The sequence below is a fragment of the Pollicipes pollicipes genome, unplaced genomic scaffold, assembly GCF_011947565.3.
Source record: "Pollicipes pollicipes isolate AB1234 unplaced genomic scaffold, Ppol_2.1 Scaffold_7262;HRSCAF=8765_pilon_pilon_pilon, whole genome shotgun sequence".
Classification (NCBI taxonomy): domain Eukaryota; kingdom Metazoa; phylum Arthropoda; class Thecostraca; order Pollicipedomorpha; family Pollicipedidae; genus Pollicipes; species Pollicipes pollicipes.
This window is the reverse complement of record NW_023597055.1, coordinates 1,912,037-1,934,542: the sequence shown is the minus strand read 5'-3', so window position 1 is coordinate 1,934,542 and position 22,506 is coordinate 1,912,037. Positions and strand designations below refer to the sequence as shown.

Genomic DNA, 22,506 nt, shown 5'->3' with positions numbered 1-22,506 from the left:
GAGGAATTGTTTCACACTTGAGACATGTATGGCGCCTTCCCGACATTTGTATTGTTTATGAGCAGGCAGACACGTGCCGAATGTACGCATCCAAGGAGGCGTGCGTGATGCATGATATGCTTGGGGCAGGCATAGAGGTAGGTGATGGCGTGACATGTACACGGTTCATCTGTTGTTTATAAGTTATCTTTTAATTATAAGGCCGTGCACCTCATCACTGGTGGCATATGGGTGTTCTGCAAGTGCTTTTTTGAGATAGTTTTGCGGCTTCGTTTTTGCATTGGCGTTCAGTTATGTGGGAAGTGCTGGACAGCCATTGCTAGGTGTGATGCTGTGACTTGCGAGGTATTGCTGATATGAGAAGTACCACAGGTTTTTTCTATGCTATTACCCAATAACAATTGTTTAGAACAATTAACAAGTTAAATTTGCTGATACAAAGACATGACTAACTAGTCATAACCTGAAATTGGCTGAAGTTTTGCAGGTATCATGAGTAAATGAAAAGCATTTTGTTCAAAAATCTCCAGTACCACAGGAAACTCTTACTGACAAACTTGAATTATTTGTCACGGTCAGCACCATTAAAAATGGCCAGCACTCAAGAAGATGCTTGTGATGGTGATATGAAAACTGAGGACAAGCTAAAGGTAAGTCCTTGACACATGATGTCATCTTCATGCTTTTTTCTGCTTGTTGTGAACTTGAGGATGTTTTTGAAACGAAAGCAGTATAGTCTGCACAAAGTAATTCACAGTCCATGATAGGCATTGCCAATAGGGTTGTGAAAGGCAATATTAGAGTGGCTTCAAAAGTGCTCTTATAGAAACCAATGTTGTGTTTTATAAAGAGCATGTTGTCATGGTAGAGCTGGATTCAGATGACTCAGCATGATATGCCCATCACAACTTTTGCTCACTTATCTGGCCTGCAAGAGATGAATCTGTAAGCATTTATTAGAGTAGTCCTTAGCAACAGTAGAAATGTGACAATACTAGTACCCAATTCCAGGCTTCTAACATTGTGACTCGCTCGGAAGTAGTCGTGGACAGAAATGCTTATACCATTGTAAAGGAAGGTCAAGCAGAAGTACTGTTTCCAAGCTCAAAAGATGTTTTCTACAACCCTGTGCAGGAGTTCAACAGAGACCTCAGGTAAGCCGGCTTGCTGTTTCCGTTACAATGCTAAATATCTGTTATACAGGTACATAGTCCCTCCTAGAGATGTTTTGAGCATAACCAACTGTGTCTGATTTCCATGTTATGTGCACTTTGCACAAGATTTGCACCTTACCTACCTTCTGCTCAATACTGTGATGTGGCCCATTCCCGGCATAAAGCACTTCAATTGGCTTTTGCAGTGTGTCTGTGCTGCGGATCCTGGCAACGCGGCATCAAGAGCAGCTCCGTGAAAAGGAGGAGAAGCTGCGCAGCAAACAGGCAAAGCTTGATTTGAAGCAAAAGCCACTGACTGTTTGTGAGGGACTGGAACTGGAACAGCAGGAGAAGCAGCCAGACCAGGGGGTTGTGGAGCAGCAGCCAGTGCCTTCTGATGACAGCATGAAGAGAGATGAGGAGCCCCAGCTAACTCCTGGTGTCAAGTGCGAGGTAGGCTGAACATACCCTTCAGACTTTCACACCCAACCTTCAGGGTCAGAGCCTTTAGACCTTTTTTGCTGTACATGTGGGTTTATGTACCTGGGATGCCCCTGGCAGTGCTGACAGCTCCACTCTTAGGCAGGGGCCCCATGGACAGTGCACCGTGTTGCTCGGCTCATCATCCCAAAGTTCAACCAGTAGGATCTGCAAGAGGTGCACAAAAAAATGTGATGCTAAGATTCCGGCTCTCTGGCGGCCCACCCCTCACTCCCACAATGTCTTGTTTGCTAATCTATTGGCCTTTGACCCCAAACTCTGACATCTGACTCATCCAGCGAATTAGCCAAGCCTGAGACGCCTAGATGCTGAGTTCGCCCAGGTTCGATGCTGATTGGCAGACCTTGGCCATGGGGAGGAGCAACTGACAGGGAACGCCGATCCTGGGGTGTGATAGCGTGCACAAATGTCGACATGCCTACCGCCCAGGCGGCGGAATACCTCACCACTGACCCAGCTGGCCCGATGTGACGCGTGCTGGGTGCGTCACCGCCACCGCCCCCGTCTGCCGGGCTGGGCCTGGCCGGGCCGCGTCGTCTCAGAGGCCGCTGATCCCCGTTGCAGACGGGCCTGCGCGTGCTGGAGGCTCTAGCCGCGTCCGGCCTGCGCTCGTGTCGGTTCGCGCGCGAGGTGGGCGGCCTCCACCAGGTGGTGGCCAACGACCTGTCGCCGGCCGCCGTCGAGGCCATGCGGCGCAACGTGGAGCACAACGGCGTGGAGGGCCTGGTGGAGCCGCACCAGGGCGACGCCAGGCGAGTGAGCTGTTCCCGGGGCTGAGGCCGGTGCTGGTCACCGCTCTGAGTCACGGTGCAGCGGCGCTCGCTGTAGGCCGCGTGGCACCGATACTGTGCACTGTGTACACTGTGTAGTCGCGCAACTGGCGCGTTATGCTTCGTGGCACGGAAACTGTCTCGGCACATCTGATGCCAACATTGCCACGTCACACAGTGCCAGCACTGCCACGTCACACCTCACAGTACCAGCACTGCCACGTCACACCACACAGTACCAGCACTGCCACGTCACACCACAGTACCGGCGCTATAACGGTGCGTCTTACAGTATTGAAACTGTGACGTTGCACGTCATGGCATCCTAACTCCACAGTACGCTTCACGATGCTGTGGATGTCACAGTACCGGTACTGTCACGGCAAGCAGCACGGTACCGGACCTGTCGGGATACACCACGGTACCGGACCTACCGAGATACACTACGGTACTGGACCTGTCGGGATACACCACGGTACCGGACCTACCGAGATACACTACGGTACTGGACCTGGCGCCACACACCACAGTACCGGACCTGCCGAGATACGCTACGGTACCGGACCTGCCGCCACACACCACGGTACCGGACCTGCTGAGACACGCGACGGTACCGGACCTGCCGAGACCCATCACGTTACCGAAACTGTCGCGGTACGCCTCACGTGGCCAGAACTGTTGCGGGGCACCTCGCAGTACCTGGATTGTCAAGGTACGCCCCAAGCGATCAGTGTATTATAGAAACATCGTCCACCCTGCTGCTCCGACCCCATCTTTAATGGGCGCGTCCCACCTTTGGGACATATTTCAAAACTATACTCCAGTAAAACTTCAGGTTTAGTTACGTCTTACTGTAGCACAGGGTAGTGCCACTGCAACACCGTCAAGACATACTAAGAATATCAATTTTAGTTATTTATATACGTTGAGTTGTTACGCGTGCCACGTTTGAGAACAGCATGGCTGCGTGACCCAAACGTGCGGCAAATATTGGTGAAAATTATGTGATGAAACATAAAAGGCAACCTAGGTAATTCCTTTCCAGGCAAGTTCAAAAGGGATTCGTTCAGATATAACTTAAAGCCCATATCTGGTTGTGTGCTAACGAGCGAAATTTCAGCCCGCTCATAATCTTGCCATTGTTTCCCAGCCCCGCGCCTGCCACAGTCTGCTGATGTACGGCCGCTCACTTCCCCCCCCCCCCCCCCCCCCCCCCGGGTCTGCCGCAGTCTGCTGGTATACGGCCGCTCACTCCCTCCCCCCCGCGCCTGCCGCAGTCTGCTGATGTACGGCCGCTCACTCCCTCCCCCCGCGCCTGCCACAGTCTGCTGATGTACGGCCGCTCACTCCCCCCCCCCCCCCCGGCCTGCCGCAGTCTGCTGATGTACGGCCGCTCACTCCCCCCGCGCCTGCCACAGTCTGCTGATGTACGGCCGCTCACTCCCATCCCCGCGCCTGCCGCAGTCTGCTGATGTACGGCCGCTCACTCCCACCCCCGGGCCTACTGCATTCTAGTGATGTACGGCCACTCACTCCCACCTCCGGGCCTGCTGCAGTCTGCTGATGTACGGCGCCCGGCGGGAGCGGTTCGACGTGGTCGACCTGGACCCGTACGGCTCCCCGGCCGTGTTTCTGGACTCGGCCGTGCAGGCCGTCAGCGATGGTAGGCAGTGACGTCAGCGCCGTCTGTCGTGACGTCACCTGCGGTGCGTGTTGCAGCTGACATCAGGGGCGGCGTAAAGCGATGTCATTCACACCTGCCGGCGGTGCTGGCTGGTTGTTCGGCTGCACTGCTGTTGCAATGCTGGTTGGTCAAGATAACCTGAAACCATTGACATGTATGTAATAGCATCAGATGTTAGTCTACTGATGCTGACGAGCATCAGCAAGCACGGGAAAACATGCCGCTGAGATTCTCAGCAAAATATTTTCCCGTGCTCCCAATCCCAACGCCATTGAAGCCAGCGATCTTTGTGCCAAACTGAGTGTTACTGCCTGTTCGATGGCCACGTTTCTGTAGTTCTGCTTCACTCGCGCCGCGTGGGCCACCGGGGCTGGCGACACACCGAGCTGGCGTCCAACCGAGCGCCGTGTGTGACGCGTCACGGCGTCGGGCAGGCGGCGTGCTCCAGGTGACCTGCACGGACATGGCTATCCTGTGCGGCAACGCTCCAGAGACGTGCCACGCCAAGTACGGCGCCGTCTCCGTCCGCAGCAAAATGTGCCACGAAATGGTCAGTGCTGACATCTTGTGGCGACCCGGGGAATGTCTGCCTGTCGCAGTCGCCGGCGCATAGCAGTGTTTGGTATCGATGATGGCTCGGGTTACGGTGGTGGAAGCGCGGACCGAGGTAGCGGTAGCCAGCAAAATGCCTGTCTACATTGATCGATAGTTTTTGCTTGCTATCGTGTTTATTCTGGATCGTGATAGCACCGCTGTTTTTGCGATCCACGTCAGCTACGTGTGCGGACATCATCGTTCACACGGACTGCAATGGGGGACGAAAGTAGCGGGCAGTGGGTCACGAACCCGCGATGCCTAGCTCACGAGTCAACCCCGTCCCGTGGTGAGCCGCGTTCTCCACCTCGCCAGGCGCTGCGGATAGCGCTTCAGTGCGTGGAGACGCACGCCAATCGTTATGGTCGCTACATCGAGCCGCTGCTCTCGATCAGCGTCGACTTCTATATCCGGCTGTTCGTGCGCCTCCGCTCCTCCGCCGCCAAGGTCAAACTGTCGGCCAGGTGGGTCAAACTTTGTGCCGGGCGGGTCAAACTGTATGCCGGGTGGACGAAGTTCTGCCAAATGGGCCAAGATTTCCCATTAGGTGGATCAAGTTCTGCCAGGTAGCCCCAACTGTCGACCGTGTCAGGCGGCGGTGACAGAGGTCTAGCCTTCGTCATACTTGTGCTATGTCCTGATCCGTGGTGGAAGAATCGGCTAATTGTCGACGTGAAAACTGCGCATGCTGGCCATTTGTAAGGCTGCGTAGCTTCGATATGGAAATACTCAGAGTTATGAGCAGAGTTAGTTATGAGTAGAGTTATGAGTTTTAGACTGCTGCATTGTAATGGGAAGCAGCATTCGATCAGGACGCGCCCTTTTGCACGTGTCATGGTACATCATCGTGTGTTTATAACACATTGTATCCTCACCGAAAACTTGGCCGGATAGCGTTCAAGATCCGCTTTCTGTTCATTGAAATCGGTGTCGGAAAGGCTGTTGGGTGTTTGGACGCCCGTCCCCTTCCCCGTGATGCCCTTAGCTGGATGTCGCACACTCGCCTGCCCCGACTGTGACTCGTCGTCATGACAACCGCTCTGGCGTGCCCGCAGCAAGATGGCGTACGCGCTGGTCTGCTCCGGCTGCGACTCGTGGAGGCTACAGCCCAAGTGTCGCGTAACGTGGAACGGCACCAACCCCAAGTTTTCGCTGGCTGTGCCGCTGCCCAACGGCGACAAGTGTCCCCACTGCGGCTTCGCCACCCACGTAAGGGCGCCGCCCTCCTGCCGGCGTGAGAGGCAGGCGACGCCATGCAGCCCCAGCAGCTGAGTGCGTCGTAAAGCCCGATGACGACGTTGAGGGAGGCGATGGAGGCGCGCCGGGGAATGGTCACTGGCCGGGCTTATTGCCGAGTGGTGGGTCAGATCGGGATAGGCTGTTCGGGTGGCCACGTGCTGTCCCCGTCGAAGCCCGAGCCCAGTGCGGGCAACCGCGTCTGTGCGCGTGCTGGACACGTCGTCCGTCTGTGGGGCCGTGAGACGCGCGCGCTCGACGCTCGCGCGGGGCGATGCTCGGCCGCCGGTCATAAGCGCGTCTGAGATCTGCGGAGTGACTGCCGCTTTTTGCCGTTCGCTCTCGGACATCTAATGCTTCTGTATGTACAGCGTTGTCTCCTTCCTTGCGGAGTAACGGAAGCACGTGGCCGCTCACCCTGTGGCGAATACGCCGCTGCTGCACGTCCTCTTCCGGTCCGCCGCGGCACTGTTTTTGCAGTTATTAATCACAGCCTTGAATGCCGGTGCCAAAGGTCACCAGATTTCAGCGCGGCACCGTTTTGACACCTCACCGTTTTGGCGGGCGCGCGCACCCCGTGACGGCGCCAGCCATTTGCACCGCCAGCTCCCAGCAGGCCGTCCAGCTTCAGTAGGACCGGAGAATCTCTCTTAGCGACGGCTCCGACAGCTACCGTCCGCTGGCGGCCACGCTCTGCCGCGCTGTCTGCGGCGCGGCAGGTGGCGCGGTCTGACGTGTGACGGTCTGTCGTGTGACATGTGACGGCCTGTTATATGACGTTTGATGGTGTGACGGTATGTCCTGTGGTGTGTGACGGCTGTTCGTGTGACTGACAGTCTATCATGTGACGTTTGTCGGCGTGTCATGTGACGGTCTGTCGTGTGACATGTGACGGTCTGTCATCTGACGTGTGACGGTCTGTCGTGTGACATGGAACAGCCTGTCGTGTGACATGTGACGGTATGCCAGCGTGCCATGTGACGGTCTGTCGCGTGACACGGGGCGGTTTGTCGTGTGACATGTGACGGTCTGTCGTGTGACGGTCTGTCGTGTGACGTGTGACGGTCTGACGGGTGCCATGCGTCGGCAGCTGTGTGGCCCGCTGTGGTCGGCGCCGATCCACGACGCCGGCTTCGTCGCCATGTTACGGGACTCACTACAGGAGGACGAGCTCGCCACCTACAAGCGCATGGTCGGCGTGCTGTCTGTGGTGCGTAGATGGGGAGGGAAGGGGGGAGGCATCCTGGAGGAAGGGAAGGCGGCCGGAGGGCGGGAGAAAGGATAAAGGGTGGGGGCGGAGGGAGGGAAGGGGGACTCTGGAGATGTGCAGGGGTCCAGAGGGAGGGAGTGACTCCGGAGACCGGGTGGGGGTCCGGAGATAGAAGGAACTTTGGAGAACGGGAGGACTCATGGGGAGCCCGGAGCTCTAGAAGGAGAGTATGGCTCCAGAGAGCATGCTGTGCTCCAGAGGACGGGCAGAGCGAGAAACCGCCAATCATGTGAAGAACAGTAACAGTATAGACAGACGAACACCACATACATTAAGGTCTTGCCTCCTAAGTAGGCGGCCACGCATTGGCGATCTGATGTGTTCATTGACGGGCGTGCCCGGGCCGTTGCCGGTTGTCGGGCCGTTTGGAGCCGTATCTGTGCTGCTGTCCGCGTGACGTGCGTGTCTGCTGTGCTGCCAGATCAGTGAGGAGCTGCCAGACGTGCCGCTGTACTACGACGCCGGCCGGCTGGCAAGCACGTGTCGGCTCTCGGTGCCGCCGATGCTCGACCTCAGGTGAGCTCCCTCCAGCCGCCAGCCGGCCGCCCTTCTCTCCGCCAGCCGGCCTCCCTCTTCTCCCCTAGCGCAGTCGGCCGCCCTCCCCTCCGCCAGCCTGCCGCCTTCCCCTCCGCCAGCCGGCCACCCTCCCTCCGCCAGCTGGCCACCCTCCCCTCCGCCAGCCGGTCACCCTTCCCTCCCCCAGCACAGCCTGCCGCCCTCCTCTCCCTCAGCACAGCCTGCTGCCCTCCCTCCTCTCCGCCAGCCACCCTCCCCTCTGCCAGCTGACCACCCTCCCCTCCGCCAACACAGCCTGCCGCCCCCCCCTCCGCCAGCCCTGTGGGGCCGATCGGAGACATTCCCCTGCGGCGGAATTGGCTGAACAGCGGGCACCAGCGTGTGCTTTTAGAGAAGGGAATAAAGGTATGAATGAGACCTGAGTACTGCAATACATGCCATTATTTGTCGACAGTGCAGTACTGATAAAGTGGAGGCATTCATTTGTGTACCCTGACCCCTGCTCGTTGTACCCATATCTCGATACATATTACCAGTATATGTCATATTCAATGTTGGAATGCTCGTGATAGCGTTCTACCTGCAGGGTGATATGGTGTAGTATGATAGCTTACATTATTATCTGTTGTATGGCCGATACTCTGAATTAGCGGGTCAAAGTTAAGCCGCTAGTCACTGGTAGACCGGTGGGGTCTGAAAGCCCCTGCTTGTTGGAGAGTGTCTTCCGACGCCTCGATAGTCCCTAGTCCGTGTACAATATCTGCTGACACCCTGATAGTCCCCAACCCCAAATATTCTGCTCGTGCCCTGATAGTCCTTGGTCCCTGGATAATTTCTGCTAGCGCCCTGAAAGTCCCTGGTCCCTGGATAATCTGCTGGTGCCTCGATAGTCCCTAGTCCCTGTACAATATCTACTGCCGCCCTGATAGTCCCCCGTCCGTGAGGAATTTCTGCTGGCGCCTCTAGTCTCTAATCCCTGGATAGTCTCTCCTGAAGTCCTGAGCCCACGCGCCTCTGGCCCGCGGGCTTAGGCCGCCGGAGATGCCGGGGCGCCGTCCGCGGGGGGTGTGAGCGGCGCTTCGGCCGCGGTCTGACCCGCGCTCGCCGCCGGCGCAGGTCCGCCTTCCTGAACGCCGGGCACCGCGTGTCGGGCTCGCACTGTAACGCGTCGGCCGTGAAGACGGACGCGCCGGCCGAGTTCGTGTGGTCGGTGGTGCGCGCGTGGGAGGCGCTGAACCCGGCGCGGCGCGCCAGCCTCGCCGCCGGCTCGCCGGCCGCCGCGCTGCTCGCCGTGCCGGCGCCGGATGACGTCAGCTTCGCGCGCCATCCGCTGGCCAATCCGGAGTCGCGCCGCCTGCAGCTGCGCCGCTTCCAACAGAACCCGCAGTCCCACTGGGGGCCGAAAGCGCGCGCCAAGACCAGGTGTGTGAGCGGCGGGTAGCGAAGGCGGGTGGACGGCCGAGCAGATGCGCCGATGTTATAAAGTAGAAACTAAGTCAACAAAAATCCCTTTTGACTCCTGTATGGCGGGTCGGGCCGGGAATACGCTAGGTCGCGGCTCGCTGTAACGGTGGGTTACTGTGGTAACAGTAATGGTTACTATGGTGTCAAACGGCTGTTTTGGTATGGTTTAATTTTACGTCGTTGCCGAGTGTGTGCTTTTTTCATAGATTCTGTAGGTGATGATGCTTTACGCAGGGCCATATGCTCGCCAGCAGCGAAGCACAAGCTGTGAGGTGTTCGTTGTAATGCACAAGACGGCTCGACCTTAATCGGTAATGGATTTAAGGGATGAAGTTGACCGATCGACGGCAACATGTCCTGGGTGGTAACTTGTGGAGAAAACAAATAATTTAAATGCATCTGCATCCCGAAATGTTACGTTACTATGGTCCTTTCCTCCCCTCATAACATCCATCTGTAAATAAGCGCGCTCCACCGCCATCTAGCTTTGCCTCCGTCGGTAAGTGCCGGCTAGTGAGGCGGTCCTGGGACGTTCATGTCCCGGGTCTGGACGTCAGTCGTGCCGGCCGACCGGATCAGGCGGGTGTTGAGCCGCCGGCCCGGACATTTCAGCATCTCGCATGAGGCGATGCAGGCCAAGCAGAGCAGAAACCGAACCAGGGCAAGAAGCGGCGCGCGCGCGAGCGGGACGACTCGGCCTCGCCACCGGTGGAGCCGCACAAGAGGGAGAAGGTGGAGGAGGCGGCGGACAGCGGGCGATCCGCCGGCGCCGGCTGCTGAGACCTGAATACAACACGCTTGAAGCCACCCGTGTTTGTGAACGTGGACTGGTTTTGGCGGGAGTTTGCCACAGTTTTGGCGGGAGTTTGCGGGAGACCTGCAGGCTGCGAACGTATCTTTTCCAGATGGACGGCTGCCCCAAAATCGTCAATTTGGGAAGCTCCAAGACCGACTTGTGTTATGGACGGAAGAAGTACGACTCCAAGAGAAGATAATCACTTACGAATCGGTGTATCATGATTCGGATAGCCCGTCCATAGTCATCTCTTTGTGCGCATTTGGCCGGTGACAGTGTTTTGATATCGCCGTGCTGTGACGTCAATAAACAAGAGACGTGTACGATATTGTGCGATATGTCCAGCGCTGTCGTGAACAACGAACAGCGGCTTAAAACCCGGCGGTGTGAAGCGAAGATTGGTGTTTTCGTAACGGGGTTATGTAATTCATGACATACGTCACTAGGTCAGTTGTTGGCGGCGAGTCGGGTCACATGGTAAAGGTCAAGTGAAGGTGAAGTGAAGGTGTCGGGTCACATGGTAAAGGTCAAGTAAAGGTGAAGCCGAATATCGGCCGGTTATGGCATCAACAAGCGTCAAATGCCAATGGTGGAGCTCCTTGTGCCTGGAAGGGGATCCTCCACATTTTAAGATATTGAAGTAAACAGCAGATATGATGAAATAGCACCACATACAGGCTACTCCAGACAACATAATTTATCTGTGCAGTAAATATTCTAATACGTTATTGGTTGATTGTCTCGTACCCTGCACAACATTGATTGAGAGCCAATTCACGGCCGTCATATTTGGAAATCGCGCGCACGAACACCAAATATAAACGCCTCGACGATTATAGTTTTCTTCGCCTTGATCGCCGCATGGCCAATGGAATGGCAGGATTTTAATGACGCTATTATGACGTTATGGATTGCTGGGTGACGTAGAAATAGTCTCCCCGAAACAGTCTGTGCATGTTCGCGGGCGGGTAGCACAGGACCTGAGAGGTTTAGGTGAGGCTGGGCTGTGAACCGCACCGATTGAGTTTCGTGATGGCTAGTTCAGTTCGAAACCCCTCGTAATGTAGAGCACTCCCTTTAATGACGGGCGATGTTAACTTCGTTACTTACTTGAAACCCCTCGTAACTGTGGAGCGCTCCCTTTAATGGCGGACAATATTAACTTCGCTACTTACTTGAAACCCCTCGTAACTGTGGAGCGCTCCCTTTAATGGTGGGCAATATTAACTTCGTTACTTACATAAAACCCCTCGTAACTGTGGAGCACTCCCTTGAATGGCGGGCGATATTAACTTTGTTGCCTACATAAAACCCCTCGTAATTGTAAAGCACTCCCTTTAATGGCGGGCGATATTAACTCCGTTACTTACTTATTTCGTATGGGACCGAGGAAACGTCAAATTATTAGCGTTTTTAGCTGGTGTACTCGACCTGGCTTACCATGGACCAAGCTGATTGTGTTGTATGGGATCACAGCCCTATGAAGCTTATTATCTAGACCAAAATATGCATAATGATCTAGATCACGTTCCTAATAACCTAGACCAAACCGACACGAGAACGTCACAGAGAGCATATTCTACGACGAACTTACGTTACCGGGTGTCTGAGCGTGAGGTGCGACCGGTATGACCTCACCAAAATGCCATCATCCTTAGCCTATTTGAGTGGAGCCTTCACGCCTTTCGCGCTGACAGCACAAAAGTGGCTACAACCCAGCAATTCCAAGTCCCAGCGCCACGCGTGCATTGCGAGACTATTTCCGGAAAAACTACTGAGAACTCCCGGCGGTTTGTGAGGCGCGCCCCATCCGACAATGTTAATCCAACGTACTTTGACCTGGACTGCGGTGACTACGTCTGTCTGCTACGTCTGTTGCCTCATGTGTCTTGGCGACAACTGGCAGTTACGTGAGAGTTGTTAAGTGCATTTGCGAGGAACACTGTGCACGTAGATAAGACAGTATTAATAGCCTTATTCCTCTGAGAAAAACCAGGAGAATGGAGATATAGATGTGTTGATTTTCCGCAGCGTGCCTTTATCGAAACGAATAGCAGAAGCGAGTTCACCTCTGCTATTCGTTTCGATGAACGGATGTTGCCGAAATATCAACGTATCTGTATCTCCATTCTCCCGGTTTTTCTCTGAGGAATATAGCTATTACTACTGTCAACAATTATTACAACTGGCAGCTGATGTATTTTTCTGATCGGTGCTGGCAACCTGTGAGCTGTTCTCCCACATATTTCATGACTAACTTGAAACCACCTCTTTGTTTATTGCAAAACGATCCATGGATCTACACTATGATTTCCGATGGTTATTTACAACATAGCCATGCCTACATCAGCATTGAAGAAGAACCCAGTCCATTTCTGCCCGAAGATCTAGTCAAGAAGATTGTATGCATAGACAAGACACGCAGGAGGGCATCCAAATTATGCCTACTTCATGCATAACTAACTGCATGTCTATGCAATGTCCAGAATGCAATGTATTCTGCACTGCGTTTTACCACAACTTATTACTAATATCCATTCGGTGACCGTTTCCGGGCGAAATGCTTCTCACTGCCGCCATGTTCTCAGGACTTCGTTAAAAGGACGCCATGACAGTCACGGAACAGATACACGGCGTGGTAGAAAAGAAACAGCGTTAAGCTGCCCACAGCAGATGAAATGGTAACCCACAAGGGTTTACTCGCTCTGCAAAAGCGAAAACGTCCACTCTCCAGTTGCGTTGCCACCGAAACGAGCGAAATTAGGCTGGCCTAACAAACACACCTCAGCTATACGACCCACACGTCTCCAAGAACAGCTGCAGCATTCGCTCGCTCCGCCAGACATCTGCGACTAACGCTGGCTCCTCCCACCCACGCTGCCACCCCTGCTGTCGGGCCCGCGTCTCGCGCGCGGGGAGGGGGGGGCGACGAGTCAGCTGTCAAATAAGCTCACAGTCGGTCAGAATACCATACGTTAGCCAGCTTGCAGCGCCGCTCGGTTGAAGCCGCTACCCTCGCGCGCTGCCCAGCGACATAGTCCGCCCTTATCACAGCCAGGGCGCCGCCGCGCCGCCAGACGCCGCTCGCGCCGCTTCGCTGCGTCAGCCCTCGCGCGCTCGAGTGGGCTGAGGGCCCCACGCATCTCACCACATACTGTGGGACAAACGCGCAACGCCTCAGTGCCCGCAGGGAAGCAGGCTCTCGCAGCGAGCCGTCGTCGGGGCTGGCCTGGGTGACGGGCGGGGTCGCCCCGGCCGGCCGGTCGGTCGGTTCAGAGGCCGAGGTACTCGCGCACGTCGGGGTAGCCAGCAGCAGCCGTCGGGGAACTGGGTGCGGTCGGCCTCGCGCAGCAGCCGCTCCAGCTCCTCGTCGGGCCGGTCAGCGCAGTCCGAGTTGCTGTAGCCCCAGTTGCAGGCCGAGATGGACTCGTCGTACACAGCCTGCGGCGGGAGGTGAACGTGAGCGGCGGCGGCGAGGTGTGGCGTTCATCGTGACGTCATCGCCGGTCGGGGGAGACAGGGAAGGGGTACCTTAAATCGTGTGGTGACAGAGTGTAACAGATTCCAAAACTGTTGGAGCTGGGCATCGCCATGTCGCGGGACCGTCGACCCGCGGGGAAGATGCACCTTTGCGAAACATAACACGCATGCATACCCAAACAGCACGCGATTTTTCACGGCACCGAGTAAAGTGCCTTCGCAAGCCATGGACATTTTCACTAACTGCATCCGCATAACGACTCAATGAGGTTTCAAGTGTTGCCCATCGCACTGCGCCCACGTCAATGACCGTCAAATAAGCGTGCTGACCCCCACATACAGATGCTGTGAAAAGCCCCCTGTTGAAGTCCGCACCAGTTTTGTGCCATTCGGAAGGCGGGCGGTGCTGCACTCACCTGACCGCGCAAGTTGAACACGTGCAGTGTGTACCGCTCGGACCACTGGTCCCAGAAGCACTCGTAGAACTTGTTGCAGTTGGTCGGGTGGCGGAACATGCCTGCGGGCGTCCGGCGAGGGGTCAGATGCCTGCCGTCCGCTCGGCGCGGGCGTCTCTCCCTTCATACGATCTGCCTAGCTCCTCCAGCACGGAGAAGCTGCGTTCGAGTCTCATTCAGTTAGTTCAATCTGATGTGTTACCGACGGCTGCACCCAGCGTGGTTTGTGACGTGGTTTGTGACGTGGTTTGTGACGTGGTTTGTGTAACGCCGACGATGTGGCCTAATGAATTCCAAGCGGTGTGTGCTCGGGAGCAGGAGAGAAGTGCAAAAAAGAGAAGAAGGGCGAAAACGGAAGTAACGGCATTAAAATTCGCATTCAAAGAAAGCAGGTGTGGGTTCGCCGCACCACATGATGGGGTCACACAAAAGGCATCCATTTTTCTTTGCAGCAAACTCGTTGCATCTGTCAAAATGCACCCAAAAATGCCGAGACAACGACGGTGAGCGGAAAGCGCAGTCACCCGGCAGCACCAATCTTACCTGGTCTCTCGCAGATCTCTGGACCGATCTCGTTCTCCTTCCGCTTATGCCTCCTGGGCCGAACAAGTGCGCGCGAAGGAACTTCAGCAGCTTTCCGTGGGTTTGCGTTGGTGTCTTGGACCTGTCAATAAGACCTCCGGTCGGACGGTCCTCGCTCTGGACGGCTCCCGTCCCTGGTGTGCCGACCTGACCTCTGGCAGGGGTGGGTCTTCCTCCCACTCCTTGTGCGCCGGCCTGATCTCTGGCAGGGGTGGGTCTTCCTCCCGCTCCTTGTGCGCCGGCCTGACCTCTGGCAGGGGTGGGTCTTCCTCCCGCTCCTGGCGCGCCGACCTGTCCTCCGGCAGGGGTGGGTCTTCCTCCTGCTTGTCCTCTGTCAGATGTAGGCTGCTCTCTCTCCTGTTCTTCGCCAGGTTTGGGCCGTCTTGATGGCTCTTCCTCTATCAGAGCCGGGGCCTCGCCACATCCTGGCCGCTGCCGGCGACCGTTCCCGCCATCCGGTCGTGCGAAGGACGGCCTCGTGAACCCAACCCTTGGGGTTGCCCGCGGATCCCAAAACATTGAACCTGTCGCCTTCGCCGCCGGTGGGTCTACAGAGCACCCGCCGACAGGTCGGCCTTGATAGTCTGCCCCCGTGCGGGTTACCCTGGCCCGGCCGTCCTGCTCCGCCGGCCACACCTGCACCACCAGGGGCACCCCCGCCGGCGCCAGGCCGTCCCGAGCCGGGGCGTCCAGCGCCACCATCGCCGGCTCCTGGCCTTCCAGAGCCTCCCACTCCACCATCGGGTCCTGGTCTTCCAGAACCTCCAACTCCACCACCGGCTCCTGGCCTTCCGGAGCCTCCAACCCCATCACCGGCTCCTGGTCTTCCAGAACCTCCAACTCCACCACCGGCTCACTGGTCTTCCAGAACCTCCAACTCCACCACCGGCTCCTGGTCTTCCAGAACCTCCAAATCCATCGCCGGCTCCTGGCCGTCCAGAACCTCCAACTCCACCCCGGCTCCTGGTCTCCAGAACCTCCAACTCCATCGCCGGCTCCTGGCCTTCCGGAACCTCCAACCCCGCCGGCTCCTGGTCTTCCAGAACCTCCCAACTCCACCACCGGCTCCTGGTCTTCCAAAACCTCCAACTCCACCACCGGCTCCTGGTCTTCCAGAACCTCCAACTCCACCACCGGCTCCTGGTCTTCCAGAACCTCCAACTCCACCACCGGCTCCTGGTCTTCCAGAACCTCCAAATCCATCGCCGGCTCCTGGTCTTCCAGAACCTCCAACTCCACCACCGGCTCCTGGTCTTCCAGACCTCCAACTCCATCGCCGGCTCCTGGCCTTCCGGAACCTCCAACCCCGCCGGCTCCTGGTCTTCCAGAACCTCCAACTCCACCACCGGCTCCTGGTCTTCCAAAACCTCCAACTCCACCACCGGCTCCTGGTCTTCCAGAACCTCCAACTCCACCACCGGCTCCTGGTCTTCCAGAACCTCCAAATCCATCGCCGGCTCCTGGTCTTCCAGAACCTCCAATCCATCGCCGGCTCCTGGTCTTCCAGAACCTCCAACTCCACCACCGGCTCCTGGTCCTTCCAGAACCTCCAACTCCATCGCCGGCTCCTGGCCTTCCGGAACCTCCAAACCCCGCCGGCTCCTGGTCTTCCAGAACCTCCAACTCCACCACCGGCTCCTGGTCTTCCAAAACCTCCAACTCCACCACCGGCTCCTGGTCTTCCAGAACCTCCAACTCCACCACCGGCTCCTGGTCTTCCAGAACCTCCAAATCCATCGCCGGCTCCTGGTCTTCCAGAACCTCCAACTCCACCACCGGCTCCTGGTCTTCCAGAACCTCCAAATCCATCGCCGGCTCCTGGTCTTCCAGAACCTCCAACTCCACCACCGGCTCCTGGTCTTCCAAAACCTCCAACTCCACCACCGGCTCCTGGTCTTCCAGAACCTCCAAATCATCGCCGGCTCCTGGTCTTCCAGAACCTCCAACTCCACCACCGGCTCCTGGCCGTCCAGGACCTCCAACTCCATCAACGGTTCCTGGCGTCCAGAACCTCCACTAGGGCCGCGGCTTCCCTCGGGGAAACCACTGTCGGGACCAAGTCCACCTTCACCTAGTCTTCCACCTGTTCCGGCCTGCCTTGAGTTCCCCCTGTACCCCCTGTTCCAGGCCTTCCTCCTGTTCCGGGCCTTCCTTGTGTCCTGGCTTGCCTGGGCACCCGGTAGTGCCTCCTGATTCCAGGCCTCCCTGAGTTGCCAACGCCTCCTACTCCGGGTCGTGCCCCCCTTCCTGGTTTGCCTGGATATTCCCGGGCTTGCCTGCTTTCCTGGTCTTTTGGAGTCTGGTCGTCTCTGTGGTCCTGGGGAGCCGGTAGGATAGACTGGCGAACTACTGCCATCGGGGTCCTCGGGAACCTTCGGGGAAACCACTGTCGTGGACCAAGTCCACCGCCACCAAGGCCTTCCACCTGTTCCAGCCTGCCTTGAGTCCTCCTGTTACTTCCCTGTTCCTGGCCTTCTCCTGTTCCGGCCTGCCTTGAGTCCCTCCTTTGTCCCTCCCTGTTCCAGGGCCTTCCATCCTGTTCCGGGCCCTCCTTGTGTTCCTGGCTGGTCGGGACTCCCGGTGTGCCTCCTGGTTCCAGGCCACTCTTGAGTGCCCAACGCCTCCTACTCCAGGGCGCGCCTCCCGTTCCTGGTTTGGCCTGGTATTTCCCTGGCTTGCCTTGTGGTTCCTGGGTCTTCTTGAGCCTGGTCGTCCCTGCGGTCCTGGGAACCGGTAGGATAGACTGGCGAACTGCCGCTGGGTCCTCGGGAACCCTCGGGGAAACCACTGTCGGGACCAAGTCCACCGCCACCTGGTCTTCCACCCGTTCCAGGCCTGCCTTGAGTTCCTCCCGTACCCCCCGTTCCAGGCCTTCCTTCTGTTCCGGGCCTCCCTTGTGTTCCCGGTTTGCCTGGAACTCCCGGTGTGCCTCCTGTGCCAGGCCTACCTTGAGTGCCAATGCCTCCCACTCCAGGTGTGCCTCCTGTTCCTGGTTTGCCTGGTATTCCTGGTTTGCCTGGCTTTCCCGGTCGTCTTGAGTCTGGTCGTCTCTGCGGTCCTGGGGGGCCGGTAGGATAGACTGGCGAACTGCCATCGGGTCCTCGGGAACCTTCGGGGAAACCACTGTCGGGACCAAGTCCACCGCCACCTGGTCTTCCACCTGTTCCAGGCCTGCCTTGAGTTCCTCCTGTACCACCCGTTCCAGGCCTTCCTCCTGTTCCGGGCCCTCCTTGTGTTCCTGGCTTGCCTGGAACTCCCGGTGTGCCTCCTGTGCCAGGCCTACCTTGAGTGCCAATGCCTCCCACTCCAGGTGTGCCTCCGTTCCTGGTTTGCCTGGTATTCCCGGTTTGCCTGGTGTTCCTGGTCTCCTTGAGCCTGGTCGTCCCTGCGGTCCTGGGAAGCCGGGGATATGCTGGCGAACTGCCACCGGGTCCTCGGGAACCTTCGGGGAAACCACTGTCGGGACCAAGTCCACCGCCACCTGGTCTTCCACCTGTTCCAGGCCTGCCTTGAGTTCCTCCCGTACCCCCGTTCCAGGCCTCCTCCTGTTCCGGGCCCTCCTTGTGTTCCCGGTTGCCTGGAACTCCCGGTGTGCCTCCTGTCTCAGGCCTACCTTGACTGCCAACGCCTCCTACTCCAGGCGTGCCTCCCGTTCCTGGTTTGCCTGGTATTCCTGGTTTGCCTGGTTCCCGGTCGTCTTGAGCCTGGTCGTCCCTGCGGTCCTGGGAGCCGGTAGGATAAACTGGCGAACTGCCATCGGGTCCTCGGGAACCTTCGGGGAAACCACTGTCGGGACCAAGTCCACCGCCACCAGGTTTCCACCTGTTCCAGGCCTGCCTTGAGTTCCCCCCGTACCCCCAGCTCCAGGCCTCCCTCCTGTTCCGGGCCTCCCTTGTGTTCCTGGCTTGCCTGGAACTCCCGGTATGCCTCCTGTCCCAGGCCTACCTTGACTGCCAATGCCTCCCACTCCAGGTGTGCCTCCCGTTCCTGGTTTGCCTGGTATTCCCGGTTCGCCTGGTGTTCCTGGTCTTCTTGAGCCCGGTCGTCCCTGCGGTCCTGGGGAGCCGGTAGGATAAACTGGCGAACTGCCATCGGGTCCTCGGGAACCTTCGGGGAAACCACTGTCGGGACCAAGTCCACCGCCACCAGGTCTTCCACCTGTTCCAGGCCTGCCTTGAGTTCCCCCTGTACCCCCAGTTCCAGGCCTCCCTCCTGTTCCGGGCCTCCCTTGTGTTCCTGGCTTGCCTGGAACTCCCGGTGTGCCTCCTGTCCCAGGCCTACTTGACTGCCAACGCCTCCTACTCCAGGCGTGCCTCCCGTTCCTGGTTTGCCTGGCATTCCTGGTTCGCCTGGTGTTTCTGGTCTTCTTGGGCCTGGTCGTCCCTGCGGTCCTGGTGAGCCGGTAGGATAAACTGGCGAACTGCCACCGGGTCCTCGGGAACCTTCGGGGAAACCACTGTCGGGACCAAGTCCACCGCCACCAGGTCTTCCACCTGTTCCAGGCCTGCCTTGAGTTCCCCCTGTACCCCCAGTTCCAGGCCTCCCTCCTGTTCCGGGCCCTCCTTGTGTTCCTGGCTTGCCTGGAACTCCCGGTGTGCCTCCTGTGCCAGGCCTACCTTGACTGCCAACGCCTCCTACTCCAGGCGTGCCTCCCGTTCCTGGTTTGCCTGGTATTCCCGGTTTGCCTGGTGTTCCTGGTCTTCTTGGGCCTGGTCGTCCCTGCGGTCCTGGTGAGCCGGTAGGATAAACTGGCGAACTGCCATCGGGTCCTCGGGAACCTTCGGGGAAACCACTGTCGGGACCAAGTCCACCGCCACCAGGTCTTCCACCTGTTCCAGGCCTGCCTTGAGTTCCCCCTGTACCCCCAGTTCCAGGCCTCCCTCCTGTTCCGGGCCTCCCTTGTGTTCCTGGCTTGCCTGGAACTCCCGGTGTGCCTCCTGTCCCAGGCCTACCTTGACTGCCAACGCCTCCTACTCCAGGTGTGCCTCCCGTTCCTGGTTTGCCTGGTATTCCTGGTTCGCCTGGTGTTCCTGGTCTTCTTGAGTCTGGTCGTCCCTGCGGTCCTGGTGAGCCGGTAGGATAAACTGGCGAACTGCCATCGGGTCCTCGGGAACCTTCGGGGAAACCACTGTCGGGACCAAGTCCACCGCCACCAGGTTTCCACCTGTTCCAGGCCTGCCTTGAGTTCCCCCTGTACCCCCAGTTCCAGGCCTCCCTCCTGTTCCGGGCCTCCCTTGTGTTCCTGGCTTGCCTGGAACTCCCGGTATGCCTCCTGTCCCAGGCCTACCTTGACTGCCAACGCCTCCTACTCCAGGCGTGCCTCCCGTTCCTGGTTTGCCTGGTATTCCTGGTTCGCCTGGTGTTCCTGGTCTTCTTGAGCCTGGTCGTCCCTGCGGTCCTGGTGAGCCGGTAGGGTAGACTGGCGAACTGCCATCGGGTCCCCGGGAACCTTCGGGGAAACCACTGTCGGGACCAAGTCCACCTTCACCTAGTCTTCCACCTGTTCCAGGCCTGCCTTGAGTTCCTCCTGTACCCCCAATTCCAGGCCTTCCTCCTGTTCCGGGCCTTCCTTGTGTTCCTGGCTTGCCTGGAACTCCCGGTGTGCCTGCTGTTCCAGGCCTACCTTGAGTGCCAATGCCACCTGCTCCAGGTGTGCCCCCCGTTCCTGGTTTGCCTGGTATTCCTGGTTCGCCTGGTGTTCCTGGTCGTCTTGAGCCCGGTCGTCCCTGTGGTCCTGGGAAGCCGGTGGGATATGCTGGCGAACTGCCACCGGGTCCTCGGGAACCCTCGGGGAAACCACTGTCGGGCCCAAGTCCACCTTCACCTGGTCTCCCACCTGTTCCAGGCCTGCCTTGAGTTCCTCCTGTACCCCCTGTCCCAGGTCTTCTTGCTGTTCCAGGCCTTTCTTGTGTTCCTGGCTTGCCTGGAACTCCCGGTGTGCCTTCTGTTCCAGGCCTACCTCCTGTCTGAGGCGTACCTTGAATGCCAATACCTCCTGTTCCAGGCCTTCCTCCTATGCCAGGCGTGCCTTGGGTTCCTGGTGTGCCTCCTGTTCCGGGCTCTCCCGGTGTTCCTGGCCTACCTCCTGTTCCAGGTCCTACTTCTGTGCCAGGTCTGCGTGGAGCTCCAGACGGACCTTTCGTGGCAGGACCACTTCCAGTGGTGGGTCTGCCTTGAGTTCCTGGAGTTCCTGGTCGTCCAGGTGCACCAGGCCGTCCCGGAGTACCGACCGAACCTCCAGATCCCAAGGTGCCTGGTTGTCCGGGCGTGCCCGGCGTTTCCTGTTGTCCGGTTGTGCCGGGTTTGCCTGGCCGGCCAGGGGTTCCAGCACCGCTGGGTGCTTGGCTGACCTGAGGTCCCGGCCTGGATGGGCCGGGAGCCCCCGGATACTCGGGTTTGGTTGGCTTGCCGGGTGTAGTCTGTATTGGCACCCGCGATCCTGGTGCTGCCCCTTCCGGTGGTTCTTGCTCCTTTCCAGTGCCGGACTCACCCGTCTGCACCCGTGTGCCTGTCTGCTCCCCGTCCCCAGTGACTTCACCGAGCCCCGTTTTTGGAGCGGGTGACTCGCCGACGCCGCTGTCCCCTGGTCCCGGCCGCGGAGGGCGCAGGCGTGTTGGGTCCAGCTCGTCTGCGTCCTGCTTCGGCGGCGGCGGCGGCGGCAGCTGGAACACGTCCGTCTGCGCTGGCGGCTTGGACACCTCCGTACCGAAATCCCTGCTCGGCGGCAAGTAGGACCACTGCGGTGAGCGGCGCACCCGCGACAGCGGCGCCTCCAGCGCGCTTTCAGCTAGTGTGCGCGTGGTGGGCGGCGTGGCCGACTCCAGCGCGTCGCTGTCGCCCGTGAGTCGACTCCAGGCGCTGGCGAACAGCGACCGCACAGAGCCAATGACGATGTCGAGGAAGCCGCGCTCGTCCTGCTTGTCCTGCATGTCGCTGCGGCCGGCCGGCGAATCCGGCTTGTCGTGCTGCCGCTCGAACTCACTCAGCTCGGCGCTGAAGCGCTGCAGCTTGTCCTCGTCGACGGCGGCCGAGCTCGAACGTAGCCCAGAGGCCATGGTGGTCAGCTCGTCCTGCGAGAACGGCGTCTTCATGGTGGACGACGCCCCGCAGCGCGGCACCAACCACGCCCACGTGCACGTGAGCTCGACGTCGTCGTAGCCCAGACCGTACGGACACTTGAACTCAAACTTGGTGAAGGTGCCGTTGTTGTAGTAGTCGCGGCAGAGTTGGAAGTACTTGCAGTTGCTGGGGTCGGCGAAGTAGCCGTCGGCCTCGCACGGCACATCGTGATGCTCCACTGGCGGCACCTCGGTGTTGGAGTTCTCGCACGGCTCGGTGGCAGACGCCCACGTGCAGATCTCCCACCTGGCCGAGCAGACAGCGGCATCGATAAGCACCTCAGGGGTCCCGATGTGCCCTGCGATGGAGCTCATGGAGACGAAAGCGGCGCGGCTTTGGCCCACACGAATCGGAGCTACATGGTACATTTTATCATTAAACAAGACGATGTGTAGGCGTACAGCTGCATACTGGGGTCAGTGTCATCGCAGCTGACGTCAAAAGATGCGCAAACCTCTGCACATCGCTACGCCAACGAGAGAACGGCATGTAACGAGGATGAGTGCATCGCCAAGTTTGCTACTTCGATAGTCCGATGCATTGTTGCTCATTATGAGCGAAAAATGACCACTGAAGTCAACGCGCCGTAGCATTAAACAAACCGCAACAAACGCATGCGTTGTTGACTGCACACTCTGCAGAGGGACCGGCGACCGTGGATGAGGCCAGCTACAGACCCCCGCGCGCGCCCCGTCCCGCCCCGGCCGCCACCACCTGTCGTCGAACAGCATGCCACTGGGGCACTCGTAGAAGAAGCGCAGTCCGTTGGTGGCGCCCGGCCAGCGCACGCAGCGTTCGTACTCGCCGCACACCTCCCTGCGCCGGAAGTAGCCGGCGTCGGCGCACTTGGAGACGGAGCCGCCGGCGCGCACGTCGCCGCCGCCG

The 22,506-nt window shown here is 58.5% G+C and overlaps 2 protein-coding genes across 2 annotated transcripts; one reads left to right on the top strand and one right to left on the bottom strand.

Annotated features, from left to right (window-relative positions):
- Positions 1–8: 8 nt before the first annotated feature.
- LOC119114045 (putative tRNA (guanine(26)-N(2))-dimethyltransferase) lies at positions 9–10,285 on the top strand. The gene is made up of 14 exons (XM_037238274.1): positions 9–137; positions 480–650; positions 1,012–1,154; positions 1,361–1,607; positions 2,220–2,407; positions 3,982–4,088; positions 4,544–4,659; positions 5,019–5,167; positions 5,759–5,912; positions 7,030–7,149; positions 7,631–7,725; positions 8,842–9,147; positions 9,802–9,850; positions 10,262–10,285. Exons 2-14 carry the CDS (start codon positions 501–503, stop codon positions 10,283–10,285), a joined length of 1,848 nt encoding a protein of 615 aa, XP_037094169.1. The 5' UTR covers positions 9–137; positions 480–500.
- Positions 10,286–19,472: 9,187 nt separating this feature from the next.
- LOC119114044 (collagen alpha-5(IV) chain) lies at positions 19,473–22,496 on the bottom strand. Its single transcript, XM_037238273.1, has 2 exons — positions 22,336–22,496; positions 19,473–21,867 (listed from the first exon to the last, which is right to left on the bottom strand). The coding sequence occupies exons 1-2, from the start codon at positions 22,350–22,352 to the stop codon at positions 19,473–19,475; spliced, it is 2,412 nt and encodes an 803-aa protein (XP_037094168.1). The 5' UTR covers positions 22,353–22,496.
- Positions 22,497–22,506: the final 10 nt, after the last annotated feature.